Source organism: Falco cherrug, chromosome 11, assembly GCF_023634085.1.
Source record: "Falco cherrug isolate bFalChe1 chromosome 11, bFalChe1.pri, whole genome shotgun sequence".
Classification (NCBI taxonomy): Eukaryota; Metazoa; Chordata; class Aves; order Falconiformes; family Falconidae; genus Falco; species Falco cherrug.
In genome coordinates, this window is record NC_073707.1 from 25,401,940 (window position 1) to 25,428,327 (window position 26,388).

Sequence of the window (26,388 nt, forward strand, 5' to 3'; positions counted from 1 at the left end):
CAGACTAATAAACTACAGTCAGGACACCATCAGGTTGCCCTTTTCAGTGACTGCATGGAAGATTTAGTAGTAAATCAGCACTTCAAAATGATGAAAATGGTCTTGCCTGCTACAAAAAAATACACACCAACTAGTTCATAGACCTTCCAGAAACGCTTCTCTAGAAATCGGAACACTCATAAACTGACTATATTCAGCCAATTTTTATCCTTAGCTTTAAAAAGCAAATGCAAAGACCTTTGCACATCTTGAAGCTGATAACACCAAATCTCACTGATCGAGAAATGTTTTATACATTAATTATATCTATACAAAGCTTACTTTAGACAATATTACATTACAAATTTACAATCAATACAGAAGGAAATGTAAACTCCACCACTAATTTACGGGTAATTTCACTCTGGTAACTAGTACAATCTAAATGACCTCACCATTATTTTTACCTGTGCAAGTATCCACTAGAAACACAGCTACAGAATGAATTGTAAAAATTCACTTCTCATGATTATAACGGCAGAACAGCACTATCTGAGCTGAAAAGATGTGTTAAATCATTTGAAAGTGATTAAAGTTAATAAAATGTTTGTACTGTACCAGTGTTTCAAGCCAGTATGTAGGAAAGTTTAAAATTAACAGAATTAAAGGAACAGTACTCAAATTACTAGCAGTGGAAAGCTAATTACAAGTATACAAAATATAGACTAATAGAGGCTTGCTCTAAATGAGGTTGGCGATATAATTTCAGGTGAGAGCTACATTAAAATTTTAGATAAGAAAATCACACCTTGTACATTCTCAGCTGGATCACTTTGCAATTTCCCTTACAATTACTCCTTAACACATGACCCAGTCTACAGGCAAGCAAGGTGACTCTTCTTGGTGCATTCAAAGATAGGAACTGAAGGTAAATAAGGGAGACAAAAATCATGTGGGAGGTCTGTAGTATATGTATGGAAGAGACTGTTGTTGGACAGTTCCACAGACAGGAATTGAAATTAAGCACTGAACAAAGAGAGCAAACAATGAGGTTGGATAGGTACCCCAAGAGAAAAACAGGACAATTTTAAAACCTTATCAACAGTATGATGTGGGGAACGCAGGCTGGTATGTGAATTTGGAAATGTCCATGCCTGGGAATTTTTGGAACACCCTTATCTTTAGCAGGCTGCTGCAATTTGCTAAACATCAGCACAACGACCTGCTGACACAGAGGGTAACACGAGCTGCATACGCAATTGAGATCAGGATGGTGTTACTTAAGCATGGAACTTGGTGTTGGCTTTCTCTTTGTCCCTTTTTGAACTCAAGAGCTGGTCTTGTACATCAGATGTGAAACTGTGGGATGACCACCAGAACTGCTGCAGTCACAGCATGCAACTACTCCCACTGTCATGTGTTCCCCCACCCCCCAAATCTGATCAATTGCACTGTAAATGCGATTATTCCTACCAAAACCTCTAGGTAAGGAAATTCACAACACCAAGTTGTTATACATGCTTTGGTGATATAAAGATGAAAACATTCGCATTGTAAAACTGCTGTTAAAATTGTATTTAATATCACATTTCCGTGACTGGAAATTAATTCCAATTCTAACAAATTGATTACAGGGAAACAAAGTAATCATGCTGTCTCATGTATCTGAAGATGACTTAAAAGATCTTTTTCATTTCCAAATCTCATTAAACAATCAGTACATTTATGAGGCAAATCTGCTGAATGCCTGAAATCCAAATGAGTTTTAAGGTCTTCAATCTGTCCTGTTGAATATTCACAGTATTGACACAAATAAATCCCTTCAGATAAATGAGAGCTTAAATGCTTGCAATATTCCAACATACCTGAAAAGCCCTTCCCACAGTCATCACAAACATGAGGGAATATTTTGGTGTGCTCAATAGCTACATGCCTGTTGACATTTGTATGCAGCCTGCTCCTAAAGCCACACACCTGGCATACAAAGAAGTTTTTGCACTTGTCAAAACTGATTTTGTTTATGAGACTGAACTGTCCACGCTCCTTGTTGTTATAGCTGTCGCTTAACTCTATCAGTCGACATGCATGTTCATTCACCACATGGCTGTGCAGGTCTTCTGGATCATTGGTTTCATGCTCACAGAACTGACACAAATACTGCTCATCACAGCTGTGCTCCTGGAAGTGCAGGTACAACTCGCTGCTCGAGGAGAACTGCATATCACACTGCTCACACCAGTAAAGGTGGTCATTGAAGTGCGTGTCTGCTATGTGCTGACTCAGATTCTCAAATATCACTGTTTTGTAATCGCAGTATTTACAGATGTATGGATCCTCCTCATGTAGTTTTACATGTTCAATAAGCTGCACTTTGCTGGAAAAGCTTTCTTTACAAACTTTACAGACGTGAGTGTCTGTACATGTCTTATGCTTCAGGATCATGTGCTGCTTTAAATCAGAGAAGTATTTGCTGTTAAACTCACAGAGCTCACACTTGTACAAGCCACTGCTGTTAGCTCTCAGCAAAGGCCATTTCTGTTGAGCTGTGATATTCAAAGCCTGGTTCTTCTCAAAGATTTTACAGGTTTCCAGAGGGATGTCCTCTAGGTCCTCAGCTTCTAGCTTCTCAGGCGACACAGTTTGTGTTTCAATATCGTGAACTTCCACAGCATTCACTTCTGTTGTAGAAATTTCTACCGTCTGAATATCTAGAGGTTTCTCTTCTTCTGTAGGGCTGTCACTAAATATAGGTGAATCACATAAGTCTCTGCACGTCCCATTATTAGTACCTTTATCTGGAAGAGGAAATGGGTAATAAAACCAAAAAGTTAAAAAACCCTGCAGAACACCCAGTTCCATATTTAAATTTTCAGTTAGTTGTAGCAGCTTACAAATTCAAAAAGCAGTTACTTTTACCCAGCCAGACTATATTTTATGTTTAACAAATAACTAACATGAGCTACAAATCCTTCACCTCTTCTGTCAAAGCAAAAAAAGTTAGGTTAAAAGCCAGCAGCCGTGCTTTCCAGCTTCCCAGCGCCTAAGCTGCAAAAACACACTGACCTTTACCTTTATCCTTCTTTTTAGTAGGGTCTGTATAGTGTAACCCCACGATGTTTGAATGTGACCCACTCCACTGAGAAGTCCCAGCATGCACTGGACTCCCGTCATCATCTGTGTCTAAGCTCTGCGCAGGACTGTGGAATCTACCTGCAAAGATACAACAACAATCACCTGGTCATCGTTTGTCCGTAACATCAGTGATTCTTTGATTTAACCACAGATCTTATGGTATAAGATGGTCTAAGTAATAATTTACTTATTCTTTATATACTAATCACATCATAACCTACATTAAAGAAAGTAACAACGCCTTCGACATTTCTTCCATACCTACAGAAGACAACACAAGAAAATTCAAAAGGTGGCAACTCTGTCTTTAAAATTTCAGCAAAAAATAGTCAGTTGATTAAGGATCAGTCATAATTAAGGATTAAAATCCTTAATGAAACTTACATTTTAAAGACACAATTTAAAAAAAATATTCTTAAGTATTCTGGACATCACACTTTAAAATACTTAACTTTTTAAGACTTCTGGAGACTTGCTGGCTCATTTGTTAGAGTGAAAAGAAAACTAAATATAATAAAAATCCATGCTCACATTTGCTCTGCTAAGTGTTACATCTACTTGTGGACGTTTTATAAACACGCATTTTATTTTCTATAAAACAAGGACTCTCCAATGCAATTGCTGGTGAATCTCATCTGAACTCTGATTATTTACATCAGCTTTACATTACCTAGCTAGCAGATATTTAGATAAATTAGTCCAATCATAGTTATAAACGTTGTAGAATTGAAGGATCTTTTTGTCACCATTGTTGTCAAAGTTTCTACTTTGAAAACTGTATTTCAGTTATGACAGTTAAACACCCTTCTACCAGTCTACGGCATAGCAGATCATAATGATGCTCAGAAATCACCCGCTAAATATTTTGTGTTCTGTTTACTTCTATGAACAGAAGCATGGCACACTTAGTAAAGAACTGCAGAACAAGGCCCCAGAACGTAGTCTTACCTCTGTTTTCAGAAAACTTTGTATCTGGCTGTTTCATAGAACAGACACTATAGCAGTGGTCAGAAAAAATCCCACTGTTGTCTATGTATTTGCTTGCACCTGAAGAATCTGAAACAAACAAAGGGAAGTTTTAATGCCAGCACATTGATGTAGCTACATACCTATCTGCTCGCCAAAACTGTCTTCACTGGCCACACTTCTGCTTGTTGTGTTGGGAGAAATAGTGTGCTGGCCTGATAACGTTCCTGTTGCAATTTACAACTTCCAGCTGTTGCCCTGATGTTTGGAGTATTCGATACAGTCATTACTAAACTCTGCTCCCACTGAAGACAGTGACAGGACCACAGTTTGTCCAGTGCTGAACACTTCTGGACACCCCCCCTCCAAACCAAATTTTACAAAACTTCTCCCCTTGCGTGTTAGTAGAATCATCTTCCATTCTGTAGCTTCAGCAAGTTTCCCCATTTGCAGGGAGTACAGAACAAAACCGTTCAGATGCTTGACTGGAAGTGGCTGAACAGTGAAGCACACAGAGAGGATACTCAATACATTCAGACCAAGACTTCTCATGCCCTTTACATTACTTGTTTTGCATTAATTAGCACATGAGGTCCCTTCTCATAAAGCAATTATTCTGAGAAAAAATAAACTTCCTGAAGCGTACATAACTCAAAACTTTAGACTGACCTGAATATCGAGAAGGATGTAGAGTCTTCCTTTTCCTCTTTTTAGGGTGTTCATTCATTTTGAACAGTCTAAATTAATTGTAAAGTAAAAATATTCAAGAATTAGACTTGTTTGTATCTAGTTTATCTTTCACAGCTCCATGAAACAATACAAACGTTTTGAAAATCCACACATTAAATACAAGTTTTCCCTACTCTCCTTTCTTGTCCCCCAGCCCATTTTGTTACCGTTAAGAACACATTTAATGCACACAGCTCCTGAAGTCTAATTTCCTATTTCTGCCCTTGAACAAAGGAAGGTTCACCATGAAGACAGACAGCTCAGGGCTCCAGGCACTCAAGTGCTCAGTGTTACGTACAAGGCAGCTCTCCAGCACCCTGTCGCCTTTTGTCAGAGACCAGACATGCTGAGGCCGAGTCCTTCAGGTAAAGTTTTAATGCTGAAAAACTAACTGAAGTCATTCTCTCTTACCAAAAATCCTAGACACTTCTGTATCAGCAAGCAGAGCAGCTAAGCAGCTGATAGCTGTACAGCTTCCACATGTAGCAAATAGATCAGCTTGAGATTTTCACCTACGGAACAACAGCATTTTAAAAACTAGCACAAAACAAAAATAATTGAAAACACAAGTATTACTAAGATCAAAGCTATGGAAATTGAAGGTAGAAACAACATAAAAAGTAGCAATTAATTTTGGGTTAGAGCATCAAAATGATTAAGGTCGATGCAGTAGCATTTGTTTTCTTTTTGTACCAGGTTAGTTGGCTTTCTCTGCACTTGGCAGCTCCTGGTAACAGGAAAATATCTGGAGATGACACCAAAAATACTCAAGCTATACACTGGCCCAAACAGTTTTGAAGAAGAAAGGGATGGAGGCATGGAATCCCGTGTGGTTTACGCTGATGCTAGAGCACTTCGGGGCCAGGATCTTCTGGAGGCAATGCCACCCGCCAGAGGTGACGGCAGGCAAAAAAGGCCCCCATCAAGTAAATGCTGTTCTCACGAAATTATCAAAGCAATAACTGTCTGGATGAAAATTTTATTTTAAGAGGAGACTAACACGGGAAAAGCAGGGTTTCTTAACATTGTATCACGGCCTAGATGTATCGAATGCCCTCACGGCTTTTTCTGGCGGCGGGGCAGCACCCACGGCGCAGGGAGGCGGCGGGCTGTGCCGTTAGCGGGGCTCAGCCTCCCGGGGACGGGCCCACAGCGCCGGCTGCTCCTCCCCGGCGGCTCTACCCGGGGCGCCCCCCCGCCGCGGCCAGGGGGAAGGCGCAGAGGCCCCACACCTGCCTGCCCGGAGCCCCCGCGGCCTGCGCGGAGGCCGCAGCGGGGAAAGGCGGGCGGGAGCGGGGCTGCCGCGCCGCTCGGCACCCCCGGCCCGGGGGCGCAGCCGCGGCCGCGCCTGGGCGGCGGAGAGAGGGCCCAGCCCGCAGCCTCCGCCGGGCAGCGCCGCCGGCCGGGCCCGGCCCCGCCGCGCAGCGTGAGTCACTCCCCGGCCCCGGGCGGCGGCGGGCGGGCCCCTCGCCTGGGGGCGGCGGGCGCGGGTTCGCGCTTCAAATGGCGCCGGGGCGGGTAAAATGGGAGCGGGCGCAGGGCGAGGGCCGGGGCAGGCGAGCCGCGCCCGGCGGAGGACGGAGGCGGAGGGAGGCGGGCGCCGGCGGAGCCGCGGCACAGCCCCGGGCTGCGGGCGCCGCCGGCGGCCGCTCCCCTCCTGCCTCCCCGCCGGGACTCACCTTCCGCTCCGCGCCCGGCGCCGGGCCGCTGCGCCTCCGGACGCGGCGCTCCCCGCGGGGGAAGGGGCGGGGCGGGGCCGGGCCGGCCGCCGTCATGGCGCCCCCTGGGGGCCGCGCCAGCGCCGCCCGACCCCCGCCCTGACACCGGGGGCGGCGCAAAATAAACCTTGAATTAATCTGATCGCTCCAGCATCCCGACAGCTCACGGCTGCGCCGCCACCCGCACAGCCGCAGCTGCGGGCTTTGCCCGGGTTCGTATCTCCCAGCAGAGGAGCTGGGTACCAAAGCCAGAACCTCGTAAAGCACAAACTTACCCTTTTTGTTACTGCTGCTGTCTCTTAAAGCTGCGGTACAGAAGAATCCATGTCAATTAACGGTTGGAGAATTAAAATAAGCAACTTGGTCCCTTTTCAGAACTTTCCAGATTTATAATCACAAAAGAATCACCTGGTTTGCTCACTTCATTTTTTTTTAACATCACAGGAAAGATTAGTAAGTTACATTTCTCCAGAAAGAAGAATATTTCAAACAGCATCTTATTTTTCAAAATATCCAGTAATTTATTTTGGAGACAGAAGGGAGACTATTACAGACATTTAGATGACTTAAAACAGATGACCGGTTTTTACCAAGCATTTCTCTCACTGAGCTATTCCACTCTGGCTTATCCTGACATTACCTTATTTTAAGATCAAGCTTTCAATTAGCAGAGAATCTACAACATCCCTGATGATGTTGCTCCACGAATTATTAAAAGAAGTTATACCCTGCTTCTGGTCTGAGTTTTACTCATTAGCTGGAAGTTGAGGCTGGACTTGCTGTTTGTAAAATCCTACCTTTAGCTTTTGTCCTGGAAGTTGGAAACATTTCTTTTGGGTGATGCAATTTGGGCAGAGCTTCATCCTGTGGTCACACAGAAGTTTTGATGGGATAGTAAGCAGCATAAATATAACTAGAGGTGCCCTTTTGAAGGCACACTGCTGAGCACTCAGGAATTGAACAAACATGGTGTATCTATTATCTCCCGAGCCAAGTTACTAATCAAACAACATCCTGGCATCCCAGTTCAGTTTGTTCTCTGCCATTTATTCCAGCCACAGATGAGGTTACTCCAGGACAGTTTGTGTAAAGCTCTCAAACGGGTTACAACCACCCAAATGGGGAGGTGCCTACGCAGTTCTCCCTGTATTCACCAATTTTTTTTTTCCATGTAAATACTCCAAAAAAACCCCACTTTCCCCAGTTCTCACCGGGGGGCAGTAACGAGAACTTAAAATCCCTAATTTGACAAGGGAAAGGAAAAAAAAACCAAAACCCACACCCCACCCAACCCTTTGAATTCAGTCCTGCTTGGCCAGACAAACTCAGGCTAACAAAGCACAATAGGTCTTCTGTACCTTGTGATTGATTTCTTCTCCACACAGAGCAGCGCAGCCGAACAACACCTACATCACATGAAAAGACAAGACGTTGAGTGAAAGAAAAACATGTGAGGAGGATCACATTTGAAGCTGTAGATCCAGTTCAGTCACAGGCAAACCATGGCATCAATGCTTTAGATAGAAAAGTCTAATTTAGTCTCATTTGCTAAATGACCACATGCTTGGGATGCTCAGACAGCTCTGGGTCAGGTTTTAATCACTCAGAACCCATTCCAACTGGAAGTAGAAGAAAAGCCAGCATGACAGTCACGTTATCATTTAGATCGAGCAACACAGATGATGTTCGTGTTAAGGAGCAAGGGGGTATCTTTACTGAAGTAAGGAGAACTGAGTCAACTCTTTCTTCAATGAAAGCAGTAAGCGTAGCTTACCATAACCTTTGCTGAAGGTAGATTTCTCAGTGTTTAAAAGGACATACAGGAGTTTATCTTGCCCAGCTTCAGTTTTCCTGCTCCTTTGTTGCATAGGCTCAAATTTTTGATCAAGTCTTTCGAGGCAGGTTGGAAACCAGACTGGGTTCTGAGCAAAGTCAGGAGGGCTTACTGAGATTCCCACACTGAACTGCCCACACTGCGAATCACACTTCTGGTTCCAAATAACCAGTGCTATTTTGCAATTTTTCTGTAACTTTTCGATACTTTCAAGATAAGTGACTTGGAACTACCCCCAAAAAAACCCCAAACAAACCACACTATGGTCATGGCAGTAAAGTCTAATGATCTGCATTTGAACAAGAACTGACCTTCCCCTTTCCCTGAGCAATCCTGTGCATTTAAAACAAGGTAGTAACCACTCATACCCATTTCATAGTTACTAAAAAAGGTAAACCTCACCTTACACTGTAACGAACACAAGTTTAATCTGTTAGTTCAGGTTACTGAACAAGCTGCTTTGAATCCAAGTATAAGTGTCAAGATAATGATGTGCACCTTTAATTATGGAGTTTGATCCAGTGCAGACTGAGCACCTGCTGGAGCACAGCCTTCTTCAAAGCTAGGCAGTGGTGATCTGAAACAGAACCGAGCAGCATACACAGTTTGAAGCTAACTGGGAACAGAGATGTGTAGAAGCGACCCGATTAAAAACCCTGACACTTCCCTCATCCCTCCCAAAAAGTGAAATTCTCAGCAAGAGAGCTCAAATCCTTCCCACAATAGGTTTGTTAGCTACTCAAGTTCAAAGTAGACCAACATGTCCACAGAAACAATTCCATTACAGCCCCATGCTCTTGTACTTGCCAGTGAGTGACTTCTAAAGTAAGTTTCTCACTTTCAAAGTTAGTATTAGATACAAAAATACAGCCTAGTTTCCTTGGTTTTTGTTTTTGTTTGTTTTTTTTAAATATAGTTTTGGTAATGAAAACACAAAGGATTGATTTAGCAGGGGCCTTAAAACCGTCCAGTTGAAATTTCAGTAACATCTGTTCCCATCAAAACATTTACAGCTATCATCTAAAAAAGTTACTTATTTTGAGGATCAACATGTACAAGACCAAATGCTACATGCATCTAGGACTTCCCACCCATAAATAATGCAAATTCTATTTCTGTTGCTGCCCAAATTAACATATGTACAAAATTTCTATCTCCATTCTTCCAGCCTTTTTCAAAAGCAGAGCTGCCACACCAAATCCCACCACCAAGACTGAAGATTTCTTCAATTCTCACTTCAGGATTCACGAGTGTACCAACCATATTATTTTAATTTAGTTGTTAGTATATATACATTAACACTCAAGTGTGATAAAAACCAAAAGTAGGGTTTTTTTTAATAAACAGCATGTGATACAGACCGCAAAGATAAATAAAAAGCAGATTTTTACAGTTTCCCATGAACATGAACTACAGTAAGTATCATAGGCCAAACTTTTGTTAGAGTAGCACAGCAGAAGGGGAAAAAAAAAAAAAAGGGTTGTGTGGGGTTTTTTGTGGTTTTTTTTTTCTTTTTTTAAGTACTTTTTTTTAAGTAAGTGCAAGACTATTCTCAGTATGACAACACATGCATCTTGCTGCATCTTAAAATATTTTTTTGGCCCATTATTACTACAAATGTCTTGCTTTCTAACTATTTACCACAGGACCTTTATCACATAATGACATACACATGGCAACATCCCCCCACCCCCTCCCCAGTAGTGGTTATTTCAAAGATAATTGTCTCATTAAGAGATATTTCAAGCATCAGTGGGTGTTTACACTCTCCTTTTGATGCAGATATGTAACTGCTACCAGCTTCAACAAAGATAGGCATAAGCATCAAGTGATTACACCCTCCTGGGCTCTATTTATCCAAAATGCCAACATGACCCTGAGCTGATTTATGAAGAGCATCACCAGCAGGTCAAGGAAAGCGAGACTTCATCCTGCCCTTCTGCTCAGCACTGGGGAGGCCACACCTGGAGTGCTGGGTCCAGTGCTGGGCTCCCTAGTACAAGCCAGACATGGATGTACTGGAACGGGTCCAGCCAAGGGCCATGAAGATGATGAACAGGAGAGGCGGCTGAGAGCTGAGACTGTTTAGCTAGATGAAGAGGTAGCTCAAGGAGCATCTCGTCAATGTATATAAATATGTGATGGAGAGAAGCGAAGACAACAGGCAAGGCTTTTCTCAGAGCTGCCCACTGAAAGGGCATTAGGCAAATAGAAGAAATTTCATACAAACATTAAGAAAAAACTTCAACTGTGGACTCTTCTTACTAGGGCAGACCCGAACCTCAACTGGATTATGTCCTGGGCGACCTGCTCTATCTCATCCTGCTTCAAACAGGGTGGCGGGACTAGATGATCTCCAGAGGTCTCTGCCAACGTCAGTGATTCCGTGAAAATTCTTTCAATTGTGGTGCTAGTTACAATGACAACACTACTTTCAAAAATTCAAGCCTGAGAATCCAGAACATCAGACTGCAGCTATATACATTTTAAATCCTCTCTGCCAGGGAAGTGGATTTTGATAGCATATGCAGATATTCAGAAGTGAGAGGGGGCAAGAGAAAAGGATGATATTCCCAGATGATGAATTACACATTTATCTTCACAAGAGGAAATTAAGAATCTGGAGTGCAGCAGCTGTAGCAGAAGAGGAGAATTCATCGCTATCTTTTCCTTTTCTTTCCCCTTCCCAAATGAAACAGTAAGACAACTCTGGACAGCCTTGGGCAGCTGGTAATTCAGGATATAGAACACTATTAATGAAGCCTAGAAATAGACTAAAAAAAGCAAAGAAACAAGGCAAAGAGGATTGCATCTATGAATACCTGTGCTTTGGCTCTTAAGAATTAACTAAACTACAACATAAGATTCTTAGGAGAAACAGCTTCTGCTTAAATTGGCCTTTTTATGACTTCAACAATACAATTACATTAGGTTTAACTGTGATTAATTTTATTACTGGAACAGGTTCCTAACAAAATTGATGCAATTACACTGAACTAAATAGTACCTGAACCAGTTTAATAGCTACTGGGGATCTGGCACCAGAATTTCAGCGACAGTAAAGACAGTGTATTTTTGGCTTTCCTTATGCTGAAAGAAAAATTGCATTGTGTACATAAGTGACAGCAAGGACACTTAAACTGAAGACATTTATATAAACCAGTGGGCACACGAGCGTCAATGTACGGGCAGAGCACTGCTTCAATTGATCTTCTCTGACAAGCGTTTTATGTTCTTACGCTATGGGCATGTCCCTTTTTAGGGGAGAGGGGTGTTGGAGAGGGAAGGGGAGAGACAGGGACAGAGGGATCCACCTCTGGCTTAGTGTCAGGAGTGCTATCACAGTAAGACCTCATGCTTTTAAAAGTCTATCCCATAAAGCTCAGAAGTCAAGAATACTGTACTGCAAATTAAGAACAACTGTTTCTCATAAGCATGGGTTCAACAAGTCTTTATACTGTGAAAAAGAGTAGGAAGAGGGAACATTTACACTAGCAAGCAATAGAAAACCTGTAAGTCTCAAGACCAGAAGTACAGACAAGATTACAGTAGTTAGGAATTGGAGAGCTGAAAAGGCCAATTAAAGACTATTTCAAAGTAACATTGTCAAGTGTTTAAACGGGCTGCTAGTAACGTTCCTCATTAAGAGAACATTTTTCATACCAAATCAATACAAGTAAACTTTAATACGCATGTAGTGTAATTATGAGTTCATATGCTGTTGTGAATCCATCGTGATCATGATTAAGTCAGCATTCTATCAGCATTAAGGTGAAATCAGAATTTCTCCAAGATCAGAGAACCTATAGATTTGGTTAGCATACGCAGACAGAAAACTTCTATATCCAGTTTCCAGTTGGCTTCCCTTGACTAACACAGATGTAAAACATAAAACAAACAAACCCCACCCCCACCCCCCCAAAAAAATAAAATCCTACACCAACCGCAGAGGTGGTGAGCTACACATCATTTTGGACAGATAGAGCCTTACCTAAACTGAGACAACTTTCAGCATGGAGAAAAAAAAAAAAGAAGAAAATCATTATTTGTATGAAACATGTATTGCAAAATTAAACTGGGATTCAACAGTCTGCAACATCCACAGCTATACAGTATTAAAAAAAAAACAAACTGTGGTTCTTGTTCCATTCAAGTAAAACTACAACAAGATAATAGCAGTTTAAAAGAAAATAATCTTAGAAGCAGCAAGTTACAATTCTTTCTGTAATACCACACCATTTTCATTAACTTGAAGCATTTTCAAGATGTCAAAGACATCAAAATAGTAAATTTCAAGTGGCTTTTTTGATATTCGTTTTTGAATGGGTCCAGCCCGGGTCTGCAACCTGTACAGACATGCAAAACAGGAGGAATTCACAATTATTAAGAACAGACATTGGAACATGCCAGTTATAAAACGACAAAGCAAAGAAAATACCTTCAAATTGTCAACAAACATGGGCTACTGACCGCTGAAGGGCATTTAATATTTTACATTAAAAGGAAAGTTGGAAAAAAACCACAACACCAAAAACAACCTTCCAAACCACCAACAGCAGGGTCATCACATACAAAGTTCTCTACAAGCTTGGCAATTTCTATATCGCCCTTAATATACAGGCTTATATCTTCTCCACAAGATACCAAACTACTAACAATTTTGGTTTTATTTAAATGCCTTTTATTTTAAAAATTATACTGAAAGTCTGTTTCAGTGATGAAAAAACTACTAATGCACCCTTTCAGAACAGAGATGTGTGCATACAGAAGTCAGTACAGGTGCTTTTTCTGCTATCTTCAGGAAAGCAAAGAATGTATTTTTAAGAAAAAAAACTTATCAGCAGCAGCCTGTTCTGTCATGAAATCAAAAACAGTTTCACAGTTGAAAAAATTACTGGTTTTAAATTTGTGTGTCACTAAACTACCATGTCCTAATGCTCTGTAATAAAACACAAGGCCCAGTCCTGGGCTCCTTGCTTTGGTAGTCCTGCTACAAAGTTTTGCAGGAACAAGGCGTTCAGATTCAATTCAAGCTCAAAATAAGCTACTTAGTGTTTTGTGCAGCCGATTCTCAGAATAAACGGATCATTTTCTACTCTCCATGAAGTGGGAATGGTTAAAAAAATAAAAATCCGAATTCAAAGCAACTCTGTAAAAACCTAGAGCTCAGATACAGGTGCTTTCAGTGTCTGTAAGCAGATTTTTTCCCGATATTGAGTACAGATGACATCCTCTCATTTACACCAATGTAGTAAATAGTACCGCCACTGTCTACAGTGCAGTTACATCAGTGCAACACTGGTGTAACAGGATGAAGTAACTGGAGTTGAACACACTGAAGATGAAAAAAGGCTATTTTTTTTTCCTGAAGCACTGGCAGAATGTTTTGCAAATGCTCATCCTGGTTACAGTAAGAACAACTACTTCAAGCTCATGAGCTTCTTCCTACTTCTCTTTTTATTCAAAGGCTATCATTATCCCAAACCATATTATGTCTGTATCGCTATGATGTTTCCTTTCTTTTACTATTTGGCATTTATAAAATTTTGTACAGCTTGTGCACAGCATTTAGTTGCAGTAACTTTTGGAAACATAGCCTGATTCCTCACACCTTTATTTGCACAAAAAAAGGTGCAGAACACTATGCTTGAACTGAGAGACGTTTATACTCGTATTTACAGAAGTAAATGGCTAGAAAGGGGCAAAAAGTACAAAGGACACTGGGCTCATAACATCCAAGAAATCCAAGTTGAACTTTTCATCCAGGCTGGAAAAGGCTGACAGTCTCTTAGATAAACGAGGTAAAGCATTGTTTCAATACCAGATAAATAATGTAATATAGCACCCAATGTGGCATTTGTGCAACAGTTTTACTCAGTTAAATTAAGTTACAGCCAACAGGCTTTCAGATTGTGAACTAAATTTAAATTGAAACTAAGCCATATTTTAGAAGAGCTAAATCGTTAGTGTTGACTGCAAAGTAATACATACAAGGGTATTATTATATAGCAGGAGTTAAAATATTTGTATGAACAAAGGAATATGTAACAGTCTAAAAGAGTAATGGGCAGTCTATTGGAGTACTCCAAAAGTATTTAATAGAGCCAAGGAAATAAAACTTCACATTCCCTATACTATTCTTGGAACTTCTGTAGTTTTCACAAAAACAGGTTTCCCTCCACAGCATCAAGTATCCATGTGTGCAGTAATCAACTGCAGGATCTTGACTATGAAAGTGTCTTGAAAGACCAAAGTCTTGGCTTTACAATCCCCAAAGTCTTTCATAATGTAATTGATTGCACATTTTTAATATATTACAATTTGCTAAATGAAGCCAACCACTCCTTACCTCATCAGTACAGCCTGCACAAAGTACAGTTTATTTATATATTTATATTCTAATCTAACACCAACTGTCAGCATATTTTATATTACACATGGTATTGCACTTTCTGAGTGGCACCTCGGTGCGCGTTTGCAATTGAACAAGCTGAACCCCTGAAAGCTCCAGACCTTTGGAATTCTCTCCAAGTGCTACCAACCTAGCAAGTTTAGAATGTTAGGGTTAACCTCACCCTCAGAATCATGGGCTTCACCAATTAAAAATCCTGTTTAATTATTAGAAAAAACAGTCCTACCTGAAATTGTGCATAAGGGCAATCTGAAATCCTTGGTACTCTGAGCAGTTTCAAAAAGTGGTGCCAATTTAATGGATTGCACACATTGTAATTGTGTTAGAGGACAACAACTACATTTACAAATATATATATTACACACACACAATACAGACAAAGCTACAAAATGTTTGGTAACTCCACATGCTTTGAGCTAGCCAACGTATCTGCTGTATGTTGAGCTGCTTATTATTTATCATATTGAAAATCTTAATTGCTATTTCTGATGTATCTGTTACTGGATTAAACAACCACTTCCAAAGGAGGAAGAAAGAGGAGAAATGGTGGACCCAAAGACTGAGGGTTTAAATGTACGTTCCTTGAATAGCCAGCATATCACTTCAGTAATGTGAAGAGTGATACCCAAAAATTTTTTGAAGACACTCAGGCCAAGTTCACCTCTGGCGTTAGTGGGGGTGTCTCCCACTACTTCAATGGTACTTGTGTCCTCTTTCACCAGGGTTGAATTTGGTCCTAGGAGTATATCTGGTCACCTTCAGTGACGTTAATGGAAACGGGAGTCTTGGACAGATAGAACTGGGCTGCAAAATTAAAAGAGTGAATATTGGACAAATCATGTAAATAAAGAATATATATTAATAATAGTTCCTATTATATAAATAGCCTTTATAAAAAAATAATCTTTCAATAATTTTAATAACTCACCTTTCTTTAGGTTCTGGAAAACATGTATGAAAAAAATCTATTCAGTTCAAGTTAGATTAAAGCAAACCTAAGATGAACACTACAACTCTGTTGCACTAAACCCAATTCTGACCATTCAATTTCCAGGTTAGTCAGTTTTTGGGGATGATAGGGAGTTTTTGTGAACATGTGAATTGCACCCCTAGAAATACTGAGCAGAAGAAGCACCATACTGAATGGGCCTATTTCCTACTGCTTTCAGAAACTGTGCAGGTGACGGACCCAGAAATCAAAGGGTCATCTAAACCCCGTCAGTGTTAATGCCTCTGAGCACATTTAAAAGGCACTGTCCTCTCACTAATGTTTTTAGATCTTGGAGCCTAGAACTCCTTCCCTTCAAACTATGCTGCATTTAAATATTCACTATCACTCGAATTCTCTTTCCGCTCTTCTCAATCCAGCATAGTCTCTATCTGCTGTACCACGTCTAAGGTAATGTGTGATGGACTATGTTCATGCTAGCGTTATTTTCTTCTTCCTTCTAATTTATCCTATCACATGAAAAAAGGAAACATTCTTCCAAGTTTACCTTTTTGGGCTTAAGGCATAACATGAAGTCACACATCATACTAAAGCTTAATTCCTTAAGTGTACAATTTTAGTGCTATCTGAAACCCTGTTTTACATTATTTTGACAGTTGTCTGAACAGTTCTTCTCTCTTCTTGCCATAAATGTTAATGTTGTTCATGGTTTGTGCAATTCCTATGCAACCAGTCTTTGCTGCTAATGGGTATTAACAGTGCAGTACCCACAAAGCGGGCTATCAGTTCTTGTTTGCTTTGCTTTCATTTCAGTTCAAAGCATGTTGCTTTATTGTGTGGAAGATCCAGTCCATTTTTGTTGTCCAGCCACCATGGTGAGCATCATTCATTTGCTTCATGAAATACTCAAGAGCTTCCTGCTCCGTTTTGTCCAATGCAAGGGTCTTTCTAATGTATGCAATATCATCAAAGGACTGCAGTTCTGGCATTCCTGAGCCAAGCATCATGGAGAAAAGATTTATGAAGAGATTGGCATGCTGCCGAATTGCTAGGTAAGCCTTATAACACATCTCCTGAAACCTGGAAGAGACGGAGGGAAAAAAAACAAAGCTCAGTGTACTGCTCAGCGTATTCCTCTAATAGATGCATGTTACTTCACCTCCACAACAGTTTTCAGGTAACCGGTCACGAAAAAAGTAGACAGTCTTAGTGTAGTAAGAACACCATAATATTGCTGAGAAAATACACTCATCTTCCTAGCCAGGTTATCTTCATTTCTGTAAGAATTAGCAGTGGTCAGACTAACACAACCACCAAAATGAAGACAGGCTTTCTAGCCTTAAACCTCATTTGCAATTTGTGCAAGTATTCAACCCAAGTTTAGGGGAGTTCACAGAGTCGTTTTAGTCATTGCTACTGACGTTTCAGATTTCAAAGCACGTTTCCTGATGTGCTTTCCTGGTTATCCTGAAGATGCACTTCTCTTCTGTAGTTTTATGAGGGCAGTAGCTATTGCTCCTTAAATACTCTGGAGAGTGTACTGGAGAGACTGAGGCATTTTGCTGTATCACAACATTAGATGAGGAATGCCTGTTTATGCTGAAATCACCACTTTTAGTCAGGCTAAGAAAAAAAATGAGGAGAGCTTCACCGCAGCATTCAGATATAGCATAATTTATAACCTGTCTTCTTCCCCCATCCCCAATGAAGTTAACATTAAAACCGAAACCTCTCAAAGACTCAATCTCCAAAAAGACAGATATTAAAATTATTACAGCAACAGAATTTATATATGTTTTATTATTTTAATGTTCTCCTTTCTTAGCAGGTTCTGCAGAATGTCACAAATTACACAGGCTATCTGAAAAGCTGGTATCACAGCAGCTATAGGAGAGAATATTGCTGAGTGACCAGCAAGGCTCTAATGCGCCTTACACCTGACACTTAGAGTTCTCATTTTTTTCAGTTATGCAATCCTAAGAAGATTTTAAATAAATATTAAGGATGCTAAATAAAAAGGAAATTTCAGGTATCGAAGATTTTCTTTGTTCACATGTGTACTGAGCCTGCAAAGCTGAAGTAAGGTTTCATGAACCAAAAGCCATGTAAACGCTAAGATCACCTACTGATTTACCCGTTGATAGCTAATCTTCAACTTAAGAATTAGAACATACCCACTGCAAGCTAATTAAAATACTCCTTTTCAGTTAAAAGGTCTAATTATTAGAGGTCTTTTCAGGTACAAAGTGCTTTTCAGGTACAAAATACTCTAGAACTTAAAACACTTCAAAAAGGCTCACCTTTCAAACTCCCTTGTTTTAGTACATTCTTGGGCTCCTTTACTAATCACTATTAAAAAGTCCTGTGTTAAGACAAATGGCACACGCTCTCTCTTATAACCAAATTTCTTCTTCTTGTGATCAAGGAAGTGCCCAAAGTCAATGTGAAACAGCTTGGAAAGAGAGAAAGGTTTTTTAAGGTTATTATTTTCTTGTTTAAATAATGTCTTAGTAAAATGATCATACAGTTCAGAGGGATTTTATTTTTTTACAAAAACCACACTCGTATCAAAGTGAGAGATTATGCTTTTAGGAAAAACCCCACATCTTACTTGTCCATCATCTTTTACCATGATGTTACTATTGTGGCGATCACCAATGCCCAGAATAAAGGTAGCAACACAGTAGCCGGCACAAGAACGTGTAAACAAGTCAATAGCTGCATCATACCTACGGAAAACAAAGAAAGGAGACACTTTCCTACAGATATTCTAACACCACAGAAGTGCTGATTTTCTTTCTTTTTTTTTTTTCTCCATTAGGGAAGAGCCAACTTCTATTTTCTCTCAATGAAGCAGAGTTCCTGGACTTTATCACTTTATCAAATTAAGGAAGAAATTCAGCATACTTTAAAACCAGTTGTACTTACAACTAGATCACAGAATTAGCTATTGAAGTGACTATCCCTCTTTTGAAGGCCAGTCATTTTAATTTTGATGAGCTACTGTTAAAATACAGACTTAAGCCGTATCGTCACAGTTCTACCCCCAATTTACGCTCTACTGCTGAGAAGTCACACAACCGCCTAAACTCATGAAAAGCACCACAAGCAGGAGTACTAGGCAAATGAGGGTAGAAAAAACACCAGATGGACATAGTTTCCCATTAGTTCTCTTGAAGTTCCCATCACAAAGAGCAAGAAAAACAAGCAACAGGAAATCTCACATTTCTCCTTTGTTCTTGTCCTTGAGCCACTGATGCAATGTATGGCTGTTGAACTGCAATGCTCCTTTCAAACCTCCTTTACACTGAATCTGCATGATGGTATGAGAGCTCCTCACTACCTCAATGAGCCCCACACAGTCACCAATAGACAAACAACCATAAGGCAACATCCTGAAAGACAAAGACGGTTGGTTTTTGTTTGGGGTTTTTTTTTTTTTTGGTTGTTTTAAACAGAGTTAACTTTTGGGACAGCAAGCAACAGATATGTTGTTAATAACCCTTATCAGGTAAGTGTCATCTGTTAATCTGTTTATGAAAAACTGTTTTAATGTTTTATAGGTGTACTGTCACTAGTCTTGTGGAAAAAAAGTGTACCAGATATTTGTACAGTAACATGCCAGCCACTGTATCCACCAATGTCAATCTTCAGTTTTGTATCAGGACAAAAGGTTAAGGCAAAGTTTTATTCACACATTTTTGGAGGCCTGGGGGAATACAATGGAAAAATCCTTAAAAGGTGTTCAGCATGATTTAAAAAAAAAAAAAATATCTATTCAACTATATTCAGAGTGAAGTATTAGAGAGATTCCAAGCATTCAAAAAACAAATGTCAGGATCTCACGTGTTAATGTAAACAAGCAGCAGGTAACGCATTGTATGTAATACCAGCACGGGACCTTCAAAACAAGTTTCTAAGTAGTACCTGAACATATTACAGAATTGTGACTGGAATCTACATTCAGCAACAGTACAATTTATCCAGATGTTTATTCATGGACTTTTTAAAGATCATCATAAATAATTTTTTCTTTGCAATAAAGTGAAACTCAAAGGATAATCTCAGTAGCCTATTTTTCTCTTTACAAGTAGAAGAAATTAATTCCTCTGCCTCCCTTTTCCTTCAGAGGCCTCTTCCCTCGCTCTCCTCCAGTCTGTATTTCTTCTGTTGTGTTCAAAACATTTTATCTGAGAAAACCCAAGTCAAAACCAGTCTTTTATTCAAAGACTGAAAGGACATTGCCGTATTTAACATCCTCTGTTAAAAGATGGAGGAGAGAGGGTCATGTACCTTTAAAAGCTGCCCTCTTCTCTCCTGAAGTTTCCTTTTTGGAGTCACACCTACAGAGTAAGCCAGCCTTCTAGGGACACCGGAGAAATGTTTTTTGTAATGGCATGGTAAAAAAAAAAAAACACCAACCAGAAAAGACAATCATGGCTTTGTATTAGACCTGAGAATCTATGGAACACCAGTGCAATGTGAGGCCAGTGGCAGAGCTGACTGTTGGTGTTGCTGCAGAGGTGGACTTCTCTTGATTACAGCACTTTATTTGCAGGTACTAGAAATATATTTAATATCTATCTACACTTGTGTTTTTAGATAAAAGTCTTGATTTAGAGGTCAAAGAAAAGCAGTGAGACTCATCTATTTTCTTAAGGATGTGGCATAAACTTTGGACTGTTGGATCTTCTGTACCACAGAGACACACAGTTTAGTGGCCTTAGTGGGATGAGTTACATTTTTCTAGATCCTCAAAAGATTTTTTTCTGTACCCACAGACTACTTGGAGGTGGCGAAGCTGCATGCATATCAGACCGGCTAATATCTACTCTGTGTATTGAAATGAAGATACCAACAACAGAGTCATCACTCAATAGGGCTGCAGGTTTGGCAACTTGTTAAAGCAAATCCTAGACACAGTCAGCAGACCTCAGTGTGGCTGCTGTGTGTTAGCTCTTGTATCCGTTCCTGGTATGTAGATCCCTTGTACCCACTGAATGAGTCTTAAGTATTTTTCAAATATGATCTGATCTTAACAGAATACAGTAGTTCAGCTAACTGAAGGTCATTAAAAAAAAGTTCTAACATGTACAAACATGCCTATTTATAGCATTTCATTTGTTACCCTTGGGAAAACAGAAGCAATCTCTGGTAACTGTAGCAAACCACCGCTAAAACCATTAAGAACAGTATTGCTTGAGAATGACCTCTAATGCTTACCTTAGATCAAGACCCTGATTTTGCCAGATGTTTTCCATAATTCTAATTATCTGAAGTGTCAGCATGTCCTGACGCAAGTCTGGAATAGTCAAATACACAAAGATTGCAAATTTCGTAACATCAGAATATTGTTACATCTTATTTTACTTTTCCCCCAAAAAGTATGTCTAAAGGAAGTGAGGCTTGTATAGTTTAGTGTAGGTTTTGTTCTCTCAATAGAGAAAAGCAGGTTTTAAATGGTTGAGAATATAGCTCTGTAGCGTAGGCAGTTTCAAAGCTGTTTGAAAATGTGCACTAAAACCATGACAATGGAATTACAGATTACACATCCATAATATCTAGAAGGCATTTTCAATTAAAAAAACCCCAAAGTATTAAATAGTATTATATTTCACCTCAAACTGATCATCTCTGAACATTCAAGATTTGTACATGACAGACAAATGCTTATTTGTGCATGCTTAATTTTTGCTGAGCAAAGCAGTTTTCTAGAAAATTTTTAATTTTTAACATATGTATTTTATATGCTTCGAAAAAATACTAAACAGTAGGTTATGTAAACAAACAGATATGCAGCTTTTGGATTACATTTCCTTACCATCTCCATTTTTAAAGATTATCTCATTGTTCTGAAATAACAATTCAGACATAATATCTGGGTTTTCCCAGTTCAACCACAGCGGTCTTTTTGCAGATGACATTATCCTGCACTCCTCAAGCCTATAAAAGAGGTAAGATTTCTATGAAATAGGCACAATTTGATTCTCATACCACGTTTCTATAATACAATTAAGTTCTCCCTGTTTTCTTTGAACTAGTACAAATTAAAGATGCATGGGTAACTGACAATCCACCACTTTTACTTTCAGCTTCAAGCTTAAATTACTAAGTGCAATGTCAACCATTTGCCAAGCCCAACAGAAGAGCTGGCTACATTGTAAGTTTTCCTTTGGCAGTCTGTGCTCCCTACAAATGGAAAGAGGACTGCAGTTCCTGTCACCTTAAAGGAACAGCTAACTGTTGTTTCTTAATTTGCTAAACCGTTAGATTGAAACTACTTCACTCTTCATGAATTATTCTGCTACAGTTTTATTCAGTTAACTTTGAAGATGCAAACATTTATCATTAACATTGTTAGTGTTAACATTACTAAGCATTTACTTAATTATCTAGACAAATTTCAAAACCAAAGACAATACCGAAGATTTCCCAGTTGATGCGCAGGATTAAGAGGAGAGATAAAACCTTGTAAAGCATCCATAAAATCTGGCCGTCTCATTTGTTCAACAAGAAACTTCATCTGTACCTGATAAACAATCACATTCAGGTTTTGATAACACCATTTACATGTAAATAAAAGGTAAGTATCAGTTTTTAGCTTTGATTTTAAAGCATGGGTTTGCATAGTTGTAACATAAGCAACTCTGCTTAGCCACATGGTACAGAAATCAAAACCCTTAACTTTAGTTCCATTGCCTTAAAAGGTAGATAATGGCAACGTACACAGAAAAATATTACAGCTTCTAGGATAACACACCATCTACCCAAGTTAGCATTAATACTTTTCTAGTTAATCAAATAAAGCACAGTTCTAAGTAATTCCTGTAACTCAACAGCAATAGTTTTGGTATGTTGACAAGCTTAATAGTACCTTCTGGGTCTCATCTTTTTTTTCCTGCTTGAGAATGTCTGTGAGGTTAATCAACTTCTCCATAGCCTCCACCTGCCTGCTCAGATGCTTTAGGTACATTCCACATGCTCGACAATAGGACTCCAGAAGTAAACCAAACCTCTGACTTACAGTTTTATTGTGCATTTCAGACCTACACAGAGAGGAAGAACAGTTACAGCTTAAAAGACAAGACCACTTTGAAGCACTAAAAACAAAGCTATACCTGTGATGTCTTTCTGAGGGCTACTTATGGATCTTTCTTTTCAGGTAAAGAACTTGTACTGACTTCCCACAAACCTCAGTTTGACTGAATTGACCAGTACCTTTCACAGCTAATTCAGCAGAGTGTATTTTTCCCCACTCCTCCTTGCTCCAGCCCTGTCCTTTCCTATCCCTTGTCTTTATTCGAAACCCATGCTCCCCAGAAACTCTGTAGTAAACCTTTCAGTTCAAGTTCCAGATTTCCTTGCTGACAGCAAATCTAACCTGTTTCATTTTCTCCTTGTCTCATTCAGCCAACCTCAGGCTGTGGCCCCTCTGTAGCCTCCCTGTTCCTACCTACTCCCAGTCTTCACACAGTCCTAAAATATATCCCCTCAAACAAGTGAATCAGGCAATTATTCCATTTTCCTTGATGATTACCAATGGAAGTAGAAAACTGAAAGCACAGAGATTCCTTGCTTCTAGCTGTGTCTGATCACACCATCACAGAACAGCATTTTTAGGTGAGACCTAGCTACAATCCAGTATGCTGTAGGCTGATCTATGCTTAGCCTCCTCAACACCAGGAATTACAAAAGCCCATGTTGTATTTAGTAAGGAAGAACACAGATATTTGGGCTATCAAGTACTATAAAGTCTTTAATAAGCACATATGAACAGTTACTTTTCAAAGCCTTATCTGGTCAAATTGGGTGGCTTTCTTTGGGCTTCAACCATTTGTAAAATATTCCGAAAGAGATTGGTGGGGGAACTGACATTAAAAAAAATAAAGTTCAAAGGAGAAACCTATCAAAGTTGTAAACAGCTAACAATATGGGAGGCTTCAAGCAATCTCAGGCTACCCTGTTTTTAGAATAGTTACCGTTAGGCAATAAGTACAAGACTAAGTGTTATTACTTAGCTTTTGAAACTGCAAGAATTGACTTTATTACCAAACTATGCATTCAAACTCTTAAGCAATATAAACCAAACCATTTTAAGTAGTGATACTTTCCTAAAAAAGGACTTGTAGTATGCCAAGCCTTTAAAACAACTAATGGTTTACAGGTAATAGGAATCCCACGGCCCATTAACATGATATAAAGCTTACTTTAAATGCCAAAAGAAGAAGTGTCCTATCCTTTGATTGGTCAGTGCCTTCTTGAGTAAAAATCTCACAAGCTGATTATCTAAATATTGTTCATATTTCAGAACCTAGTTAAGGGTAAAGAAAAAAAACACCAAGTGGCTATAGTTATTCTTTCTATGAACAATATACAGATTACAGGCAGTTAAATAAAAAGCAATCTATGCTTTCAATTATTTTCTGTAGAATGACTGATCCTTAGTATTAATACATGCGTGTATTCAGATTTGAACAACATCTACTAGCAGTGCATTGGCTGCCTCTATTTCAGAAACTTAGCACCTGATACTTACTTTACTGTTACCAAACATTTTAGCCTCAACTTGCTCAAATTTTTGAGTAGATGCTTGTGCTTATACTTTCTTTCCCTTATGTTAGGACAGCTGAAATGGTTGCCTGTCCCAGTTGGTAGAACAGTTCTGCGTCTCTGCAAAATTTTGGCATTTAATATCAACAAGCAAAACCACGGCACTACAGAAAGTGAACTACATTTCGTCTCCTCCTACTAATCTGCAATGCAAACAGATACTGTTGATGACCTCTTTCATATAATCTCAATTTGTTATATTTTAAGCCTCTGATCATCCAATCTACACAAGACATTAAATGTACCAAATATGTTTTATACCTGTACTAGCTGGATTAAGTACTGAGACAGTTTGTCATCTGTCAAGTACTTCTCTAGACACCGAACTGCAAAAGCTCGCACCATTGGATCTGGATAATTACAGTCCAAAAGCTCCATCGCTTGCTCTGGCTTGATCGGAGGCCAATCTTTTACCAAACAGTACATCTGTGGACAAGAAGTCTAAGCATGTTACACATTTGCATCAATTAGGAAGAAGAGGTAATACACAGCTCTGAGAAGGTACTGTCAGACACAAACTGCATCTAAATACGAACTGTTCACTTGCCAGTCCTCTCTCAACAAACAGTCTGGTATTAGTTACCAGGTGACATTGTTATTTTACCCATTATAAAGAGAATGAAAACAAAACCTCACATGTAATTGACAAATCAGCAACATAAAAGGAATTCTAGTAATGCCACCAAGAAGAAAAGACTCAGACTAAGCTAAAGAACAATAAGTATGGACCAAACTGATCCATCAATTGTAATGGCAACCTGAATCACCTAAGTTTTCATTCAATATATCATGCACACATAACGTGTTTTTGACATCCAGAAGTTTACTTTAAATAGCCTCTTTTAAAGCTTCTTCAAAACTTAAAACTTCTTCAGTGCTATGTGTTACCTGGGCCACTTCATCTCTAGAATTCCATTTAACAGACAAAAGTAATTTGGGCAGAATTTCCGGAGTATTCACGCAATAGTGTCTGCAAAAGAAAAAGAAGTCTCATATGTATAAAACGTCATTTTTGCTTTGATAACTATCTACTATGTCCCTTCAGTCCTGCACTTTTTCTTCATTTCTCAGGAAAATCCAATCAATACCATGAGGTGGTGTCAGGATCCATGCATAAAAGCAAGACTGCAGTAATGGGGAAAATGTAAGCTAATCCAACAACTTAGTTTTCACCATGGGCTTATGAACCAAGGCATACAGTGCTGAATACTTTAAAAGCTGGGGTTAATGTTTTAGAAAAGGCAATGCAAAAATCAAGGGAGCAAGACCCAGGACACCCACAACAAAATCACCATGAGTGGCGTGAAGTCTTGACTGTGCCAACAGGGGGTTGTGTTTGGTTTTTGTTTTTAAGTACCTGTGGCTCCAGAGGAAGTCCTTCTCTTGCTCAGTGATTTCAGACAAAGGATCTCGCGTGCATATGGCTCGCAGCTGCTCCTTGTCACTTTCTCTTAATTCATTATCTCTAGCTATTCTGTTACTCTGCAGAGAGAAAGTGGTCCATTAACCCTCCACACATTTCCTTCTCTAGTCATACAACATACATGAAGTATTTCAACAGCATAGCAACACCTATGTCATGCAAAGCTATCTTGTTTCCTTTTGTTGTTAACCGAGGACTTCAAATTTAAGAGAGAGAAAGACTAGGCCTTTGATTTCTACAACTGCTTTTAGTCACTACTGGGACAGTAAGAGGTACATTTCAACTATATCAGTTGTGTGGAAATAGCAGCATTTGACATCTGATGAAAAACATCATGCAGCACAAAATGAAACTGGTCATTTCTGTCTCCAGTTCTGAGATTACTGAGAGCTGCTGAAAGGAGTGGAAAAGAATCAGAACTGAAAAGCATAATATGGGGTATGAAGCTAGGTAAATAAAAGGTAGAACACTACAGGACCACCTGAGCAACAGGAAGGCTGGAAAACATGAACCAGAATTAGTGTAAGATATTCCCCAGAGAGCACAGAACAGGTACACGCTGACATCAATTTTATCTAATACTTCACTTATTTGAACCAACCTTGACCAACGGCAGAGGTATTGAAACTACTATTA

The 26,388-nt window shown here is 39.5% G+C and overlaps 2 protein-coding genes across 13 annotated transcripts in view; both read right to left on the reverse strand.

Annotated features, from left to right (window-relative positions):
- Positions 1 to 270: 270 nt before the first annotated feature.
- On the reverse strand, positions 271 to 7,409 carry ZNF639 (zinc finger protein 639). Of its 4 annotated transcripts, none has more exons than XM_027809667.2 (6): positions 7,322 to 7,409; positions 5,218 to 5,318; positions 4,747 to 4,814; positions 4,060 to 4,167; positions 3,049 to 3,189; positions 271 to 2,774 (listed from the first exon to the last, which is right to left on the reverse strand). In XM_027809667.2, the coding sequence occupies exons 3-6, from the start codon at positions 4,802 to 4,804 to the stop codon at positions 1,627 to 1,629; spliced, it is 1,455 nt and encodes a 484-aa protein (XP_027665468.1). In that variant the 5' UTR covers positions 4,805 to 4,814; positions 5,218 to 5,318; positions 7,322 to 7,409; the 3' UTR covers positions 271 to 1,626. The 4 variants fall into 4 exon arrangements, with proteins under 4 accessions (XP_027665468.1, XP_055580089.1, XP_055580090.1 ...); XM_055724114.1 differs by having other exon boundaries at positions 3,043 to 3,189; XM_055724115.1 differs by lacking the exon at positions 7,322 to 7,409 and adding an exon at positions 6,486 to 6,582 and having other exon boundaries at positions 3,043 to 3,189.
- Positions 7,022 to 26,388, reverse strand: part of PIK3CA (phosphatidylinositol-4,5-bisphosphate 3-kinase catalytic subunit alpha) — a 49,506-nt gene continuing 30,139 nt past the window's right edge. For 3 of the 9 annotated variants that reach the window (XM_055724109.1, XM_055724111.1, XM_055724112.1), the window contains 12 exons: positions 25,687 to 25,811; positions 25,218 to 25,299; positions 24,591 to 24,770; positions 23,927 to 24,030; positions 22,594 to 22,765; positions 22,142 to 22,248; positions 21,541 to 21,662; positions 20,943 to 21,021; positions 18,944 to 19,114; positions 18,331 to 18,448; positions 18,020 to 18,171; positions 13,956 to 16,799 (listed from right to left, as the gene is read on the reverse strand). In XM_055724109.1, coding sequence (XP_055580084.1) covers positions 16,529 to 16,799; positions 18,020 to 18,171; positions 18,331 to 18,448; positions 18,944 to 19,114; positions 20,943 to 21,021; positions 21,541 to 21,662; positions 22,142 to 22,248; positions 22,594 to 22,765; positions 23,927 to 24,030; positions 24,591 to 24,770; positions 25,218 to 25,299; positions 25,687 to 25,811 — 1,683 coding nt within the window. In that variant the 3' untranslated portion in view covers positions 13,956 to 16,528. Of the gene's footprint in view, positions 7,389 to 7,882; positions 16,800 to 18,019; positions 18,172 to 18,330; positions 18,449 to 18,943; positions 19,115 to 20,942; positions 21,022 to 21,540; positions 21,663 to 22,141; positions 22,249 to 22,593; positions 22,766 to 23,926; positions 24,031 to 24,590; positions 24,771 to 25,217; positions 25,300 to 25,686; positions 25,812 to 26,388 lie in introns of those variants that run through there. The other 6 variants (XR_008734542.1, XR_008734541.1, XR_008734540.1 and 3 more) reach the window with 6 other exon arrangements.

What these genes read in the sequence shown, in the direction of transcription:
- ZNF639 (XM_055724114.1), bottom strand. Translation starts at nt 4,804, where the DNA reads ATGAATGAACACCCTAAAAAGAGGAAAAGGAAGACTCTACATCCTTCT. An exon ending in AAAGTTTTCTGAAAACAGAG is followed by an intron (nt 3,190 to 4,059) that starts GTAAGACTACGT and finishes GTATCTTTGCAG; the next exon opens with GTAGATTCCACAGTCCTGCG. An exon ending in AAAGAAGGATAAAGGTAAAG is followed by an intron (nt 2,775 to 3,042) that starts GTCAGTGTGTTT and finishes TTCCTCTTCCAG; the next exon opens with ATAAAGGTACTAATAATGGG.